This window comes from Etheostoma spectabile, chromosome 4 (assembly GCF_008692095.1).
Source record: "Etheostoma spectabile isolate EspeVRDwgs_2016 chromosome 4, UIUC_Espe_1.0, whole genome shotgun sequence".
In the NCBI taxonomy this organism is placed as follows: Eukaryota; Metazoa; Chordata; class Actinopteri; order Perciformes; family Percidae; genus Etheostoma; species Etheostoma spectabile.
The window spans coordinates 28,896,333-28,915,401 of record NC_045736.1 but is presented as its reverse complement, the minus strand read 5'-3'; the positions used below and the strand labels follow the sequence as shown (position 1 = coordinate 28,915,401).

General features: G+C 40.4%; 1 protein-coding gene and 1 long non-coding RNA gene across 3 annotated transcripts in view; one reads left to right on the top strand and one right to left on the bottom strand.

The window, feature by feature from the left end:
* cntn6 (contactin 6) overlaps positions 1-19,069 on the bottom strand; it is a 101,585-nt gene that overhangs the window by 9,354 nt on the left and 73,162 nt on the right. Inside the window, exons 12-20 of one of the 2 annotated variants that reach the window (XM_032514006.1) lie at positions 16,965-17,110; positions 16,209-16,381; positions 14,580-14,697; positions 11,683-11,841; positions 9,691-9,840; positions 9,026-9,096; positions 8,375-8,609; positions 8,154-8,269; positions 810-990 (exon numbers count right to left, since the gene is read on the bottom strand). In XM_032514006.1, coding sequence (XP_032369897.1) covers positions 810-990; positions 8,154-8,269; positions 8,375-8,609; positions 9,026-9,096; positions 9,691-9,840; positions 11,683-11,841; positions 14,580-14,697; positions 16,209-16,381; positions 16,965-17,110 — 1,349 coding nt within the window. The remainder of the gene's footprint in view (positions 1-809; positions 991-8,153; positions 8,270-8,374; positions 8,610-9,025; positions 9,097-9,690; positions 9,841-11,682; positions 11,842-14,579; positions 14,698-16,208; positions 16,382-16,964; positions 17,111-19,069) is intronic. The other variant, XM_032514007.1, reaches the window with a different exon arrangement.
* On the top strand, positions 1,473-10,591 carry LOC116688170 (uncharacterized). The gene is made up of 3 exons (XR_004331724.1): positions 1,473-1,484; positions 3,864-3,868; positions 10,506-10,591. It is a non-coding gene; the product is annotated as an uncharacterized LOC116688170 (long non-coding RNA).

The window sequence follows — 19,069 nt, the reverse complement described above, 5'->3', positions numbered from 1 at the left end:
CCACCTAGGTTAGTTGAAGTAACAGTGGGAATGGAAGAACTGAAATTGTAATATTCGATTCATTTCACTTCAGTGTATATAGTTTTGTTTTTGTTTTTTAAAGTCCAAAACCCGGTCCAAAACCTTGATCCAAGACCTTCGGAACCATTTTATGTTTTATTTCAAAATAGTTGTGCAATAGCTTAGTGTGAAATATATATGAGAATACACCTTGCACTCTAAATATCAGAGTCAGCCTTAAAATGGGGGAGCGGTGGCCTAGAGGTTAAAGAAGCAGGCTTGTGACCGGGAGGTCGCCGCTTCAATCTCCAGACAGGATCAAATCTGAGAGGGGAGAGTGAAAGAGCAGCACTTGTCCCAAGGGCACCTCATTACCACCACTGAGGTGCCCTTGAGCAAGGCCCTTAACCCCAACTGCTCCTGTGGAGCTGCTCAGTGGCCAGCAGATCAGACTGGGGTTGTACTGGGCAGCTTCCAGGTATGAATGTGTAACTGTGTGTATGCGACAAGTTGTTGTTGCAAATGAGAAGTTGTTCTCAAATCATAAGTAAAGCTTTAAAAAAAAATTATCACAAAAGTGCCTAACTGTAGAATATGATTTGCTTTAAGAACTGGGGTTCCAGAAATATTATAGAGGACATGACCTACATGGTATCTAACCAACAACTCTTTCAACATACATTGAGTATTGCATGTGAGTATTGTATTTATAGACTTGAATAGACTTGAACCTACTGTGAAAGTGATTTAATTAAAGGCTAAGCAAAAAAAGAAAAACATGAAATCTTGTGTCTTGTGTGTGGGCTTACGTGGTTTCTTGGTGGTGATGTTAAAAGCAGGGCTGCAGGGTCCAAGTCCAGCGCTGTTTTGGGCTCTGACCGATATCAGATAGACTGTGCTGCCCTTCAAGCCAGAGAGCAGAGATGTGGTGTCGATAACCCTCACCCTCTCTGCTTCGTTCTGCTGTGATCCTTCCTCCCAAAAGAGGACCTGGACCGAAGATGTGAGTTACTACAGACCACAAACCATATTGTCAACCTTTTCCTTTTTCCATTTTCCATTAACAGTCCATAAACCGGTACAAATCCGTAAAGCGGTGGCAACTGAGTCAAGTCAAACCTTATTTATTTTGTGAATTTCCTACTGACAGTATCAAAATGAGCTTATAAAGAAGACATTTGTTTGGAGTATTATTGCATAGTGCATTTAGGTTGCACAAACTGGCTGAAGACATGTGACAAGAAGAAGCCTGTTTGCATTTTGCCAAAACTGCAAAGCAAATGCAAACGCAAAAGCGTAACAAAGCACATTTTTAAGAACAAAATTTACCAGTTTTGGCAAAATGCAAAGCGTATACAAGTTATATATTAAAACTAAAGACATTTGGGGCATCTAGGTTTAAGTCTTTAAAATGATGAAACCTTCTACAGGAGCCACTTTAATAGTAGGGGGAAAAAGGGTTCCATACTATCAGCTCAGCTACCGTAGGTCCTGCTTTATCTGACAATCAGCAGTGCCAAAAGCAGCACTGGGAGTGAGAAGTACAAGGAAAATGAGCTTGATATAATCTGTATTCATAGGGAGATCATTTATGACCCGTACACGAGACGGGAAAACCAGACGTGAAAATGTCAAACAGATGGTTTGAGAGTAGGTACTTATTCAATTGGCTGCACACAGGTTTTCAGGGATCTTGCTTGGGAAAGGCAGATTAGCGACAGGGCCTGGAGTTGCTGATAACAGATGCATCTAGGGTTGTTTGTTTTTTTGTTTTTTTACACCAGCAGTTTTTTTAATATGCAGTTTTACTGGCACTTTACTGGAAAATACCTAAAATACCTGAGCAGAAGAGGTTTTAATGCTACCTCAATATAAACACACACTTAAAGAGGGATGAAAGAGAGGGATCTAAAGAGACTTAAACCGTCTTGCTGCATCTTAAAGTCTTACGGAGACAGTGGCAGTAAAGTGCATTATAGCACCAGTGTTTGAACTATGCCATTGTTTGTGTGGGGAGCACAGATAATAATAAACCTTTTTTATACAGCCGGCTTCAATGTTTGTATTGAACCTGGTGGAGACAATTTTAGAAGAGGGTGACTTAGCCTAAACAATAGCATTAAACAGAATGGTATCAGTGTACAGTATGTACATTTACAGTGAAGGACCTCATTTGCTGACGCTTTATTCATATTATCTGAACTGTAAACTCGACTGTCCTGCCATAAACCTGCTGACAGCAGAGCTCACCGTCCACATGAAGGCTGAATGTACCAAATATGTAATGATCATGAAACAAAAATGTGTCTACAAATTTGGGAAATTCTTCAAGAAAAGTTGCATGGCGTGGAAAACTGCAGGTATTCTGTTGTCTCTCGTAACAATTCTCATATTGTAAAAGGAAATTGACCGTTGCTAAAACCCTTCCACAAACAATGATTGTTCATCCGTAGCCTAGCAACTGTAACTACCGATGGCAGGCTTGTCAAGCTTTGGATTTCTCCAAATGCAGAAGCAGAGTGCAACTTTTTCTAAACTGAAAAATACAAGAAACAAAGTCTACGGAATGGAATAAACAGTGGGTTAATCTGCTCTGACAAAAGCTGTTAAAGGGGAACTACGCGGTTACTTAAGCTTCATTTTTTCTTAACAGCTTCGGAGTCATTGGGACGGTTATATGACTTTTTTCGAGTTGATAGGTGGAGGAACCACAATGGAAACAAGTCTTTAGGCTTTATTGTGTCATTCCTGACTTTTTGTGTAATGTATGACACAGAGTTCTGTTTTCATATTTTTATATTTAAGAGGTCAACTAAAATCAATCAGTCAATTGGTTCCCCCCTAGCGCCTGTGAGTGGAAAAACTGGGTCTAGGGTGAAAAACACCCTTGCAACTTTCGGCCAGTGTCAGGAAGTATCGTGTGATATCAGGTCTTGCGATGTAACAAATTGTTTCGCGGCACTGCACACTTACGCCAATTCAAGAAGCGGCTACCAAGGTAGCAATGGAGTTTTTTTTTCACAATATTGTCATGGCTGAGCTGGTAAAAAAAAGAAACAAAAAGCTAGGAAAGCATTGTTGAAGGAACAGAGAAAGAGGAAATGGCAAATTGGCCGAGTGAGCAGTCAGACACAAGTAAACATAGGAGGTGCCAAATATCTATTCTGAAGCTGTAGGGGGAGCTTGATGAAGAAAACTGCAAAAATAAATGGCCAAAACTGCATAGCGCCCCTTTAAACATGACAAAATTGTTTTTGTACGAGTAAATTATGTTGTATTTCTATAGTAAACATCTGAAAGATTGGTATGTTAGAATTAAATGATAGTGATATACAAAAAAAAAAAAAGTATGTTTATTTTTTTTTTAAACTGACTCGGTATAACTATTGTGCTAAGTGGCATCCCTGCAATAATCCATGTGTTCATGATTTAACAACTGTGTGTATTCTTACTTACTTATTACTCTTTTGAAAGTTTCTCATTTTCGTACGAGTCAGCCGAGAACATTCAAATGCAATAGAATATGCCCGTGACAGTTGTCATATCAGCAAAAAGAGGGTCACTGGCTAAAAATCAGAAGCCTTTCCTTTTTTCTCTGCTTCTGACTGAAATCAAGGACCTTTGGTTTTAAAGCTTACCAAACGTTTGGAGTGGTTTGGATGCCATCATAATCACTGTAAACTGTGCATTGCTAGAATTAGAAATGACAGCTGTAGCGACAGTAACTGATGGGTGAAATTAAAGTTATGGAAGGGTGTTCAGTAGTCTGTTTTTCTGTCTTGTTGTGTTTTACTTCCTGTCTTGTGTTTTCCCACCTTTTGTGATTGTCTACCCCACCCTGATATGTTTCACTTGTTTCTGAGTTCTTGTGTCACATGTCTCTTGTTTCACCTCATTACCTCTTGTATTTAGTCTCTATTGTCTTTGTCATGTGTCAGATTATTGTCTGCGGTAGAGGATTTAGCTTGCCACTGTTTCTGTTTTTTGGATTCTGCCTGTTTCTGTTTTATGGATTCTACCGGTTTTTGTTTTTGTATTTTGCCTGTGGGTAGTTGTGTTCTCTACCCTTTAGCCTGCTGTATCCAGGACTCCTTTTGTTTGTTGGGATTTTTCCATTAAAATAAATCCTCAAGCTTACTTATGTGTCTGCCGTCTTTGCATTTGTGTCCAACGCTCTCCGTTTCCACATGACAAAGGCTGTATTAGTTTAGTTTATGTTGTGTCCTCATAGTGTACACTCCAAAAAAAACGTCTAATATTGCCACATTTAGCGGACACACAGAAAAAGGGGGCTATTTCAACGGCCTGGCGTAGCCTTTAGGGCGTGTACAAACCACCAGCCAGGCGCATGGTTCAAAAGGGTTGTACTTCATGCTTTAATTAATTCATAGGTGTGTTTTGGCCATAACATGCAACAAACCAATCAGTGTCATCTTGCATTCCATTTAACAGCCACGTGTGTACCTTGGCACATTGCTATTATTAAGGTGGATTTGCAGGAAGGAGAGATTTTCAGGAGAAGAAACTGATCTGCTTGTGTGGGAAGTGAAAGCGTGCGAACAGATCATATCATAATTCTATTTCACATTGTAATATTTTTATTTGTAATCTTTTGCATGTTTGTGTGCTGTTGCGGGTCCCTGTGTGTAAAACAAGCATAGTGTGTGTGCGCTGTGCACGAGCCTAGGTGCATTTTACTTTTGCGCTGTTACAATAACAATGAAATTCTGCGCTACTGACTTTAGACCAGGTTTTGTAGGTCAATGGTGCGGTGTTGCACTGCGCTGGGTGGAAGATATGGCCCTTAGTGTTCTTCCAGCATTTGAGGGCTAGTTGGTGTCTGGCAAATAATGAAGCTGCCGTGCCAAAAGGTTGGGTGAAGTGGGAGATAAATTGAAGGGCGAGTCATTATCCTCTCAGCCAGTCACATCAGGTCTCTCATACCTTTTAAATAGCTTTTCAACTCAAAGTGGTATATGACAACAATGCTACTGAGTATTCTATATGGTAGTGTAGTGTTATTGTTGCGGTGGTGCAGTTACTATAGGAAAGACGTGATTGCGGGGCACCTCAAATCTGCAGCTTAATGTAAATGGTGTGGTTTTGCTTAATAAAGTATTTGAGTTTAAAGATATTTTTCCTCATCACTCCTCACCTACTTGTCTTCAGCAACAGGGTCAGGCTGACACTTGAACGTGAATTTGTCATCTCCTAACACATCAAGCAGACATGTTGGAGGACACTTCACTGAAATCAAAAAGCACTGGTACCAATACCTAACTGTTTGTTGGACCACACACATGGAGATCCCTTTTTAGGGCTGATCTACCCTGCTGGGACAGATATAGGCAGAGGCATGCAAGAGCTCTCCAAGCTCTTTGCTCCACAGCTGGCTGCCGAGAGGATTTTTTTTTAGTTCGGTCTGCAGTATTGTTTCTAATTATCAAACCAGTTTTTTAATTTGTTCCGTTCCTTTTTAAATAAATAAAAGAAAGGTTTTGAGAGTGATTGTCTAATCTAAACAAAAACACTTTTGTTCTTAAAGGAACACAGAACATCCATCATAAGAACAACACTAAAAGGGCAAAAACATCTGTTTGATAAAATGCACCCACACAATACCACATGCTGTCTTTTCTCCCACAGCTCAAGTGCCACATAAAACATACTCAAAGAGCATGCATCCTGGAAACCTTGCTTCACAGTGTCTGTGTTAGAGATCAGAGAAATCAGTTGGCGCCGGACATTTCTCCAGAAATAAATTAGCTGCAACTGGTTCTAAATAGGGATCACTGTTGATTCCCAACACCAAATACCTGTGTGTGTATGGACAGGGCATTTGGAAGCAACTACAGAAGGAAGCTATTTTTGGAGTTCTTCCAAAGGACCAAATCCAGATACAACAGTTTGTAGTCCAGCTATTTTCTGGGATTAGGAAAAGCAGGTATACTTTTCTAAAATGCTAAGCCACTGTGTTACATGTAACGAATTGTACAGACACAGTTCTGCATTTTACTGTAAGTAGCTCCTGGAACTAGTCCATCAAGCTGTCGATTTACCCCAACATACACATTTGTTCTCATGTGTCAGTGATACCCAGGTACAAGAAGTTCCTTCACTTTACCTTTTATAGAATAACCTACATAAAGAACAGGTTACTGTTTGGCCATCTTGCAGCCCTTTTAATTGAGTCACTGCAGTCTTCTCCTATGTAGATTTCATCATTCTAATAGCACAGCACAGGAAGTGGCACATGCTAATGTTGCTTTGTGTGTCTGGATATTTAAAAAACACATATGTACACAGCTGTCTGCTCACACATTTGCCATATCAGCTTAAAGTGTGATAACATATCACTTTTGGGGTTTACAGCTCGTTTCCAATGCTCACAAAGTGGCCATTAGTTATTGCTGGTATAAGTGGCAGTGCACCTGGTGACCATTCCCTTGACAGCTCGAAGGGTAATGAGCGAGCGTACTTGAGGAATGATGAAGTCTTAGTGTCAGGAACAACTTTAGGATATGTGGGAAACCTGTACTTTTGGGAAAACAAAACTATCTATGAACAGATGTGTTGGTGAAAAACGATTGCTGTAGCCTGCAGAGCTGGGCATAAATGGGTTGAATCATTCCTTGTATTCAAATGCATTACTATACATTGTAGAAAAGTATTTCCTACAGGCTAGTTGAAGTGATTGATACTGAGGCCTATCGCTTACTTACACACTCCACACCTTCTTCTTCACAGCCCACTTAACTGAATCATTAGGGAAACTGAGTGATGTCTTCTCCATTAAAGCAGTGTAACATATTTCATGTGTGATTTAATGTCAAACTCTTTGTATAAGCATTCGACAACTGTTAAGTTCTGAAACTAAATGGCTAACTAAATATGAAATAAGTCACTTTTTAAAAGCAGCCCCAACATCTGTTCATCCAGAGTAGTTTTGATAACTAGAAGGGCTCTCTGATAGTGCAGACCTCCCTCAAGGCATGCCCTATCTCACAATAATAATTCAGCGTGAATTTTCCAAGTTGGGAACTAATTTTTCCAATTATTTCAATACCACATGCACAGCACAAATTCCATATCCTGCAAAGTTAACAAAAGTGAAAGACAATTTGCCCTGTGATTCTGATCAGTTCCAAAATGTACTGGTTTCCTCCTTGGCCAATATTACACCCTTCCACAAATTTTCATGAAAGTCGGGTCAGTAGTTTTTCTGTAATCCTGCCGACAAACAAACAGACAGACTGAGACGCAAAACACAACCTCCTTGGCAGAGGGAATCACTGTATATGTGCAGTTGCTAAATTACCTAAATTATAAACCAAAGTGAAACACAACTGACTGTAGTAGTCCTGTTAAGTACACTTGTTGGCATTGTGCCCAGCCTCTGCAATTGAAATGTTCCACTGAAATATGATTTGAGAGTCAATTTAGCTTAAAATTAAATACATTAGAATACATCACAAAAACCCAGCGGACATGTTTAGTAAAAGTTTGTCACTGTGTGAATTGGAATAAATATCTAGTAGCCAAATAAAGATATATTTTTTCAACATTTGAAAATCAATTACAATTTAAAATTGTACAATTAGTTTCCCCATTTCAGCATGACTATTCATGCAAACATTGCTCAGCTGAACAGATCTGTCTAGCTCCCACAATGCCATCATGGTATTTCAAACCCCTGTCGTATAACAATGTGTGTACCAAACACCGGCGATGGCCTCAACGCTTCTCAGCAGAGGTCAGGCAACTGGGCACGCCCTACCATAAAACACAACTGGGGTTTAGGAAAGATTATTATTATTTTTCCTAGGTTTTCCACAGCTAAATCCCAGGAGAGGGTTTGTTGTAGAGGATAGTGATGTATGATGTTCACACTTTCTCTTATTTATTTATTATTGGGAATTGAAGCTCTCAGACAGCCTTGGAATTGAGGTCTTTTGGAGACGGGAACAGCTGCCAACAGACCTATTCATCCTCTAGATTAGCCCGTGAAAAATCTGCTGCTCCAACACGTGCAGTATATCTCCATGTTGTCACCACCGGTGGTTCTATTCAAATGAACGCCAGCTTATTATCTGTCATTTTGGGATTAATGTCTACACCTTATTTGAAATATAAATAACTTTTCTTTTTCATACCTCGTATGCAATGATCTTCTCACTGCTGGACCCGGGGGGAATTGGTTCCCAGTACACTTCGATCTCAGAGGCTGACACAGGGCGGGCCCAAACTCTTGATGGCGCCTCAGAGGGCTCTGAATAGAAAAGATCATGAATTATGCATGATTGCAATTAAGAGTACATTTCTTGAATTAACATGACCAACTTTATTTCTGTTTGCAGCATGTGCCGGCACTCACCTTCTTCTGCAGAAAACACTTTGACAATGCGGCTGAAAGGCCCCTCTCCCATGCTGTTGTAGACTCCCACTTTCACTTCAAACTGGGACAGGGGTGCTATGCTGTCGTTTCTGTAAATATATCTTGATGCATCAGGTGATGCCAGCACTGTCTGGATCCAGGTGCTGCTGCCAAGTGGGCGGAAAGCCACAACATAGCCAAAGTCCTCTCCGCTCTGTTGTTCCTCTGGAACTGGCTGAGATAGGGACAGAAAAGTCACGCCTTTGAGCCAAACAACTGTGAGCAGAAATTAAATTAGGGGGTTGTAAAGAAAGTAAAGTAGAAATGGTGTTTTATGTCCCACAAATGCACCAATACAGCATATTGCTGCACTTTGAAACACATCCAAGAAATGTAAAGTTGTCACCTTATTCTAGATTTACAAATATGAAATGTGCACTAGCTCTGTATCTCCATTTTGATTTACACAACAGGGGGAGTCAGCAGGCAGCAAATCAGAAGAGCTCTGCTTTTAATTAAAAGCCATTTCACAGAAGCCAGGCCACGGCAGAAAAACGAACTCTGCCAGAAGTCCATTCTCATCAAAGAGATTTGAAGGGAAAAAAAAAGCCACAATGAATGCCCAACCAGAAATGCCTATGATCCTCTTACCTCCCACATGATAACGAGTTCTCCTCGAGCTCCTCCGCCACCACTCACATTAACTGGTGCAACCTTGGGAACTAAACAGGCACAAAGAAAACAAAGAAAGTCATTCCTGCGTTTGGGCTGTAATGTCTCAGGCAGGTGCAGAGAATTCTGTTAAACCACACAGCTTTGAATGAGGTGGTAACAGTCACTTTGTAGAGTTTCTTATTTACATACAACAGGTTAATCACAAATCAGAGGAATTTGGTCGACGTTATAAGCCCAGCATGGTGTGTCTGCCCCATGTGTGAGGCACAACGGGAGTCTTGTTCCCTTGTGATTCAACCAGCGGGATGGAATTACTTAGCTAACCAGCTCAAAATAGACACCTTCATGTCGATGACTCATGTACACATAGGCCAACGTTTCAGTTAATGCAAGTATAAACCATGTTCCAGATTGGAGACATACAGAAGCTCAGTGTAGAGCCTCAATTCAATGTCCAGTTCTTGTTTACTTTTGCATATGACTGAGTAATTATAAGTATTGGCATAGAAGCAAACAAGAGATTTAAAAATAAGCAACATCACAGGGTCATCACAGGGTGCACTGACCGAAACGGTTAAATTATATCTCCCAAGTGGGACTGATAAATTTGTTATGAAGAGAAACAACAAATTGAGGAATACCTGCTGCTTTGGTTCGAATCTGTTTTGATGGCGTGCTGGGTTCTCCAACACCAACACTGTTGATTGCCACCACCCTGAATTCATAATCCACCCAGGGGTTTAAATCGTTCACTGTTGCATGCATCATCTGTCCAGGCACAGAATCAGGAACTAGGATTAAAGAATTTAGAATTGAGATGTGTTTTTTATTTAGTTTATGTTTTACTGAGGCACATTTCACAATTTGACTCCAACAAATGTAAAATACAAAATATAAAAACATTGCACAAACTAGTGAAGTACATCAAAATGAAGTGATGACATTTAATATTATTCCAATTACAGGATATTCAGTATTGTACACATGCAATTATTGTGGAAATTGCACAGCAATGTCTGCATGTCATAATGCAATTTAAGTCATAAATGCAAGGATTGCGTTTGCGGAAATAATTGATTCTGTAATTCTTTCCTTGTTATAAAGTGCTCATATTATGCTCATTTTCAGGTTCATAAATGTATTTAGAGGTTGTACCAGAATAGGTTTGTGTGTTTTAATTTTCAAAAAGACCATATTTTTGTTGCTGCATCTCCTTTTTTCTTTACCCTGTGTGTTGTGTGCCTTGACGGCAGAGTTGCGACGGTTCCATGTGAATTTCCTGCTACTTAAAAACAAAGCAGATGGCTGCTGCTGCTAGTGAACAGCGGTCTTTCAAATTGGCTTTAGCTGCGACTCTGAAAGACTTGGAGTTAAGCACTGCAGTCATTCTTAAAAAAGGAAGATTTGTTCGGAGTTTTGCCAACCACATCCAGCAAAAGTTTGATATGTTAACTAGCGTTGCTCTGGTTGGCTGTAGCGATATCCTATTGCGTGCAGAGGGACTTTGAAAGACAACTGTTTATCCCACCCCTTTAATTGGGCATGGTGAGTTCCCAGACCCAACACCTTGTCAGTCTAGTTTGAAGCAGTGTTTTCTCTGGAAGATGGTAAATCCCTTTGGGATGGACTTTGGGCTTTTTCATTTTGTAAACCTGTAACGTCCACAAAAAGATACATAACACAATAAAGGAAAGGGGAAAAGCCAAAAAGCATAATATGAGCACTTTAAGTCATCAACTTATGACTGTCAACTGCATAATGACCTTTATGGTGCTAAACGGAACTGTCTAGAATTTGAACTTTTAAACAGAAAGGCAGTGTTATGAGTTGGGGTGGGGAGATTGGAAGGCCAGGCAGGGAGAACCTAACACAATATATTTTTGATTGCATTATGAAACAACGGAAAAAATCCCACATTCTGCTCTTGATATAGAATCACATTTTTTTTCAAAAACTAACGTTTTGGTCCCTCAGGACCTTCATCAAGAGAATCCTTGTTTGCATTATGTGAAATAGCGTATCTAGTATGGGTTAAGTTCCTGAAACACTGGATCCTCTAAGACAGGAAATCGCCAACTTTGCTGTTAAGCCTCTTGTAATCCCCCCCCCCCCCAACAAAACTGCAATGCTAAATTGCTGGAGCACCCTTAAAGGGATCCTTGTGACCTAAATGTTTTCTCATTATACATGTCTGTATAAAGCTGGTGCATTTTAACTGGATTTTTGGAAACTTAAATATCTTGATTGTTCTCAAAAACCCAGAACCAGTTAGTTGGAACATGCTGCATGTTTTCACTCAAGGCAACAATTATTTTTTTTGTGATGTGTTCATGTGTTTCAAGCATGAAGAAATTACTTACTAAAATTACTAAACATTGCTCAACATGTCACATGAGTGACAGGACTACTGTTACCGATTGGATTCTGGTATTTTTTGGGCGCACTTTTCCACAAAAAGTTAACAGTTATCCATTACTTTAAAAATGGGACTGCAATTTCTATTGGCCGCTAACTAAATAGAAAGTATTTGCATCTGAGAAAGAGAGTAAAGTCTCCAATGACCAGAGACTCACACAGTACATTATAATTCCTCTGTATTGACTAACATTAAATTGAAAATGAGGAGCTGTTACCTGTTCTCACAGTCTGCCAGCCGATAGAGAAGGGGGTCCTGGCCTGTACCATGTACGTGGTAACAGGACTGTGGTTGTCAGGTCCAGAGCCCCAGGACAGTTGCACAGTGGTGTCAGTAATGTCAGTCACCACCAGGCTCTCCGGGGCACCAGGAGGTCCTGCAACACCCAGAAACAAGGACAGACACCTGCATCAGCCACACTCTACAAGAGCAGCCAGATCTCAAAGACTCAGAAGTGATTCAAAACTCAGCTTAACAACCTCATTTAAGGGCTAGTGGAGATATAATGAGTTCTATTGGTAGTGTCAGTCTAATCAATACACTGAATAGTGCACTTCCCTCATGTTAGGCCATCTATTGTATGAGTTAACTTATATATGTGGCCAGTGAGTTTCAATTTAAGTTAAACTAAATTCAAATTTCAGCTTTAAAATATCCCCACGCTTGAACTGTAATATAACATTATCACATACCTGGTAATGGAAAAAAAAAAGATTTTTAAACTATGAAAAAAAATCATGCTCAGGTGAATGATGAAGTATTATCAAGTGAGAGGAACTATTTCTGGAGACGTGTGCAATCACCCAAAAGAAAAATAATAAAAATGCTCTTCTTGTGGAGCCTGGTCTCACGAAGAGGAGAAAAATCATTATTCAACAATAACATGAGAGACCAGTTTAGGGATTTAGAAAACAAGGCAGGATTTTCAATTGAGTTCTCATTGAAATTAGGGAACGCAGCAACATGAGATCAAACAAACAGACAGGGACTTGGGTAACTCATGAGAGATTTCCTGCTAAGCCCACAAATCTGTAAAAGTAGCACTGAGCCCTCAGCGGGACTAACTGCTGCTGAAAGAAGATCACTGGGTATCAACCATGCTTGGTTTCATATTATGCATAGAGGAACATACAATCCGTGTGTAAAAGCTGCATCATCTGACTTTAGCTGCCGGAGCTTGATGTCATGCTTTGCCAATCTGAACCTCCCAGACAACAGTATTATTTCCTCTCCATGTGGTTATCCATTTCAATCATGGATGTGATTGGCACAGCTGTTTACAGTAAAAGGGATCAGGCCAATACTGTGACTCGCTAAGAAACGGAAAATAATTCATCACCACACCCTTCCAATTTATATTCCATGACCCTTTTGGAGCATACTGTTGTGCACTGAGCCTTCATTATTGAAAACAGCAGGTGTCCTTGTATATGGAAGTTGTCTTTGCTCTCACAACCTCACACTCTCAGAACTTGTCTTTGTTAGTTACCTAAATATTGTGTTCAGGCATCACATCCTACCATGTAACTTTTAGTTGTATATGTAACTCTAAAGAGCTCCAATCCCCAATCAGCGTCCTCGGCTATTTTGTATTTGTAAAAGTTAATGTGACTTTTTTGAATTTCTCACTACCATTTAAATGCAAAAAGGAGTAACATTCTATCAGTAATGATCAATTTGGAATTGAAAATGTATAGTCGGGGTGCGAGTTTCCAGAGGAAAGCGTGTGTTTTCCCCCTTTCTGCTCTATGTATCCATGCCTCTGCTAAATTATTTTTATCCCTGGTGGGGACAAAATGTAACCCCCCCCCTCAAAGGGATCAATGCTACTTTACCAAAAGACCATCATATACCTACAATACAGTAGATAGCGCTGTAACATCATACCTGCAAACTCTTAATAGGTGAAAAATGTGACAAACACTTTTTTTTAAATATCCACTTTAAAATGTAGCACTCTGGTGTACTCTGAGAAGACAATTAGGAAATAAATGAGCCGACAAACATGACTGAATTTTTTAGTTGTTTTATTTTTCAGCCATTACAGGCTTTCTAACTGTTTTTATCCTCACAATCCAATTCTCGTCATTTATAAAACGGATGTCAACATTGCACATAGTTCTGATGCCTCTTTCAATACCGTGGATAGTGCCACTCGGCAAGCCATGCCAAAACACTTATTTATGCACTCCAATATTCAATGTAAAATAATCTCAAAATAAAATAGCACAACACAAAACACCGTGCTCTCAAGCCAGAGGGCATAGTTCACTTTGAGGCGAAAATACATTCACCCAGCAAACGCTTGTTCGTTCCTCAGGAGTGTTTATATTCAAACAAAGATCTTTTTTTTCTAACCTTGATTAGTCTTGCCTCACGACGCTCATTTTTTTTGTCACTCCGTGGCCCCTGTAAGGACCGTAATCTGTACCTGTCTCGCAGACACCTACTGATGGCTAACAACTGACGCTGGTAGCCGACGTCCCAGAGCTCTGTACTGGCAATCCAACCAGCAACTGCCGCTCGGATTTTATCATATTACAAGACAACTATTTGGAAGGTTATCGTTACTTTACCAACTAGTTACCTAACGTTACGGTAATTAAACAGAATATTACATCATAGTGCCAGAAACAAGGCTGACCTCACAACAAGTGTTCTTTGCCACAGTAATGAACACTACTTTGGAGTGAAGGTTGAAAATTTGAAGGGAATGAGGTGAAGATGGAGACGACGTAGACATCCTGAAGCTGGTTGGCCAATACTCGAGACGTCACATCAAAGACATTTTATTGCGAAGATCACAACATTAAACATTTTCTTTCAATCTGGTCTGGGAAATTCTGGCTGGCTTGGTATTACAGTTCTTATCTGAGAGCAGTGACATGTGTGTGTCATAATATTACGAGAAACACACACACACACACACACACACACACACACACACACACACACACACACACACACACACACACACACACACACACACACACACACACACACACACACACACACACACACACACTACTTCAAAAAACAAGCATCAAGAGATTGAAAACCTCCGTAGAGTCTCAAAAAATGACAAGCATTATAAGAAAGGAGGAAGAGGCATACCTCTGACAATCAAGTCTGCTGCTGCCGAGACGGTGTCAACTTCAGTGTGTACCATACACACGTACTTCCCACAATGCTTTAGCTGAACGTTCCTCACCATCAGGTCACCGGCAAATCCCTAATGACAAAGCATATTTGTAGAAAAGTCTTGCAGAGGAAGAAAAACACCAAAAGTAGCAAAGTCACAAAAAAAAGAAGAAGTATGGAAATCCTCAGAACACATTCAATTTCTTTCTCAGTCATATGCAGTAAATCCTCCACAAAAGAATTTTGGAAGAATTCACCACAACACCACTGGAAAAAAGATGACATGAGAGTCTAGCAAAACAAATTAATTCTGCTTTACATTGTAATAAAGGCTATGAAAATGACAGTGGTTTTCTTTGGGCACGTGTTTGTTGTGTTCATACTTTACCTTTATGGCTCAGATGAATGACTCTTACTGTTAAGTACAAAAGCAACACTAACAAATTGTTAGTGTCCCTTTTTGGTCTTAACTGCCGTATACACATGCAGTACGCACGTGCGCACACATACAGTACACACACACAGTTAAAAAAAAAAAAAAAAAAAAACTACAGCAATTCAGAAATTTGTCCCTTTGTGTAAAAAACTGAGGCAAGTTAATCAGCTGTTGCAATTCACTCTGGAAATGTCAGTGCTGTACAGCAACATCAGTGGGCTTGGTGTGCAATCCGAGGGAGCATAAATGTCATAATTACAAACATTTAGGCTCCTTTGTGCGGGGATAAATTAATTGATTTGCTCATACAGTGAGATCACCTCCGGGAATGCAGAAATGTCATTCCTACTTGCAGGTTTCCCGCTTAGAAAAAACACACAGTCACATCTGTGAATTAGGTTAGTTTCTTCACGTTGGCTTAAAGGTAAAATCCACCTTAAAACCTTACAATTATCTTGGTGCTTTTATGTTGTCATCCGTTCAGTCTTACCTACTTACAGGAATAGTCTGACATTGTGAGAAATTCCCTTCTTTATTCATTACATTTAAAAAGCACTTCATTATCGACACCCACAGCGCTTCAGATGGGGGACTACTCCCTAACACCACCAATGTGTAGCACCCACCTGGGTGATGCATGGCAGCCTTACAACGCCAGACGCTCACCACATCAGCTTGATAGAGAGGGAGGGGAACATATTTTTAGTGGTGGGGAAAACTGGAGTACCCGGAGAAAACCCACACACTCAAGGAGAACATGCAAACTCAACACTGAAAGGCCCAGGACGACCAGGGACCACCATGCTGCTTTTCACTTTGTTCATTTCCTTGCTAAAAATCTATGAGAAGATTAAAACCACTCTGTAGAGTGGTACTGATCTTCTCAACAAAGCAAACCGTCCAAAAATGTCAATCTATCCCTTTAAGATGATGTACATCTCCATTTCTGTGTAATGTTAGTAATCATCAGTAATGCTTTACTATCATTGAATAGCTGAAGTGGGTCTCATAGCAGTTTAGTTTTTGATGGTTGAGACGCATTCAAATTTAAAGCACACTGACATTTTATGTGAATATTATAGACTCATGTATGTCAAATCCTTGGTGGTGATTTTCTTTGCCTAAAATCTCAAAAATAGTTTTCACCCATATTATACAGTACATACCCCTCCAATCATCTCAAAGTGGTCCTGCCTGCTGAAATCAATGGCTTTCCCGTTGAAAAACCACTTGAAGATGGGACTTGGGGACGAATCACTAGACACCTCGCATGGCAGCACAAGACTCTGTCCGACAGTGGCGTCCAAACTCAAGGGTGGGACTGTAATCTTGGTAGGCTCTACACCATTATGGAAGCAAAAGGGAGAATTATTTGTTACTGTATGCAGCACTGTATCTCTATAAAATTCCAGCAAGATGAAGAAAGTAATAAAGCTTCATTTGCCCAGAATAGTGAGACAGATTTGGCTCTATCAGTGTAATTAAGTGACCTTAAATAACTTCACTTAGGAAGCGAATGCCTCTCATAAGTCAGTAATGAATAATTAAACACACTGCAATCACAATGCCAACTAGAAAGTAAAAGAAAAGTCTCTCTCTATAATCATCATTATTTAAAAACCCAAATCTGAAAATGCTACGCGAGCTCTTTTTAAATTAAATGTTAGTGACAAAATATTCCTCAATCACAGCTATAGACGGTGGTGGTTTGCCTTTCCTCTGCTACATGAACAATAACTCACAGCTGACAAAACCATAGATGACTTATACATCTGTCAAAGCGGCAGGAACATAATCCGCCTCTATTTTTCATATCAATTTCATGCTTGAGCTAGTATTTTCTTCCCTTAACAAAAGTTTAAAGCCTTGGTTTAAAAAGGTACAGTAGAGAAAACCTGTGGAGACAAAAAAAGAAGAAATACCTTTCACCACCAGTGTCCCTGTGCTGCTGGATGCTCCAAAATGGTTTCTGGCCAAACATGTGTACCTGCCTCCATCAGATTTGGAGATGTTGGCGATACGTAGAGTCCCATCCTCCATTATTGTCTGCCTAAGGAGAGGGACAAAACTGAAACACCCCATCATAAGTTCCATAAGTATTTCTCAGTTTTTAATTAAATGAAAAGTCATAATAAGAATCAAGATAGAAACTTCCTGGCAGAGATGTGGTGTCATTTCTCAAGCCATTTGAATTCCCCCCCCATTAAATCATTTTGAATGAAGACTTTAGAATATATTCTAAAAGTCTATTTGCACGCCTCAGAAGATAACAATTAACTTAGCTGAAGCAGAACAGATTTGCTGTAGGTCAGCATAGTATTGACAGCACAATATTAGCTTAAATGCACATATTAATTGGATACACAACAGGCCACCAGGCCTGGACAGTGAAAGGAAGAGGAGATCAGCACTGAAAAAAGGCAATTTGAATGGGATCTTTACCTGCTGCCTTATCGCTCAACAACACGTGGAGATAGTATCAGCATCCTATAAGCCATTTCTGAATAGTAATAACACGAAGAAGCATCTCACTTGAAAAAAATGGTCTCATGGGAGAAATAGAGTGGGAGTCTGATGAGAGCGCTTGAAAGAAACTAAAACAACAATTACACAAAGGAATTTCGACCCCATTGTGGTCTGGTTGTAACAGCTTGTGACTTACTTTCATGAACTACACTTCCCTTTGTTGTAACATTCTCTAGTTAAAATGTGGCCAATTAAATTAGATTTTCTGAAAGTGTGAATATATTATTTTTATACTCCAGGGTGTAGGTTAAAGTAAAAAAAAGAAATAAAAAAATATGTACTGTACAGTACATTCATACAAAAGAAATGTTATGATGACATTAGTCTTGCTTTGCCAGATCTACAGACCGTGCGGTGCTGTGAATGAGGAGGGTGTGGCGAATCCTAATAGCATTGCAGGATTGGAAAAAAATGTGATCTTGTTTATTGGCATTTCTTTAAACCTATCACAATAGCCTTGGGCGGTGCTAAGTGCCGGATGGAGCAACGATGCCGGGAAAATCTGCGGTGCTGCGGTGGAATAGGCTCAGGAAGGAACTTGTTTTGGTGGAATGTGAACGTTCAAAAGTTGTTTTAGTCGTGAAACAGAAACTCAGATTTGCCAGATAGTCAGGCTAGCTGTCTGGATTCACCCTGCATCGAGCACCCGGATAGCTCAGTTGGTAGAGCAGTTGCCCATATATAGAGGTTTAATCCTTGACGCAGCGGGCTGGGGTTCTACTCCGACCTACGACCCTTTGCTGCATGTCATTCCCCACTCTCTCCCCTTTCTTGTCTTCAGCTGTCCTGTCAAATAAAGGCCTACAAATGGCAAAAAAAAATAATCTAAAAACAAGGTTAAACGTTTCCCTCATAAATCGACCGGAGTTGTTAATGCCAATGCAAAGGAAACCCAAGGCAACGCATATCAGGCCAAAATGAGGCCTTCCTCCGGCCGAATTTCCGGCGGCAACGGAGCAATCCCGGAAGTGGAATGTTGTGGATGTTAAGCTAACCCCCCTGAAAATATTTTGATTTCTTATGCTCTCTTCGGGTAGGGAGTGAGTCCTTACCCCAAGTGAAGGAGTTTAAATACCTTGGGGTCTTGTTTGCGAGTGAGGGGACCATGGAGCGTGAGATTGGTCGGAGAATTGGAGCAGCCGGTGCGGTATTACATTCTGTTTATCGCACCGTTGTGACGAAAAGAGAGCTGAGCCAGAAAGCAAAGCTCTCGATCTACCGGACAATTTTCGTTCCTACCCTCACCTATGGTCATGAAGGCTGGGTCATGACCGAAAGAACGAGATCCAGGGTACAAGAGGCCGAAATGGGTTTCCTCAGGAGGGTGGCTGGCGTCTCCCTTAGAGATAGGGTGAGAAGCTCAGTCATCCGAGAGCAGCTCGGAGTAGAGCCGCTGCTCCTTCCAGTTGAGGTGGTCGGGCATCTGGTAAGGATGCCTCCTAGACGCCTCCATAGGGAGGTGTTCCAGGCACGTCCAGCTGGAAGGAGGCCTCGGGGAAGA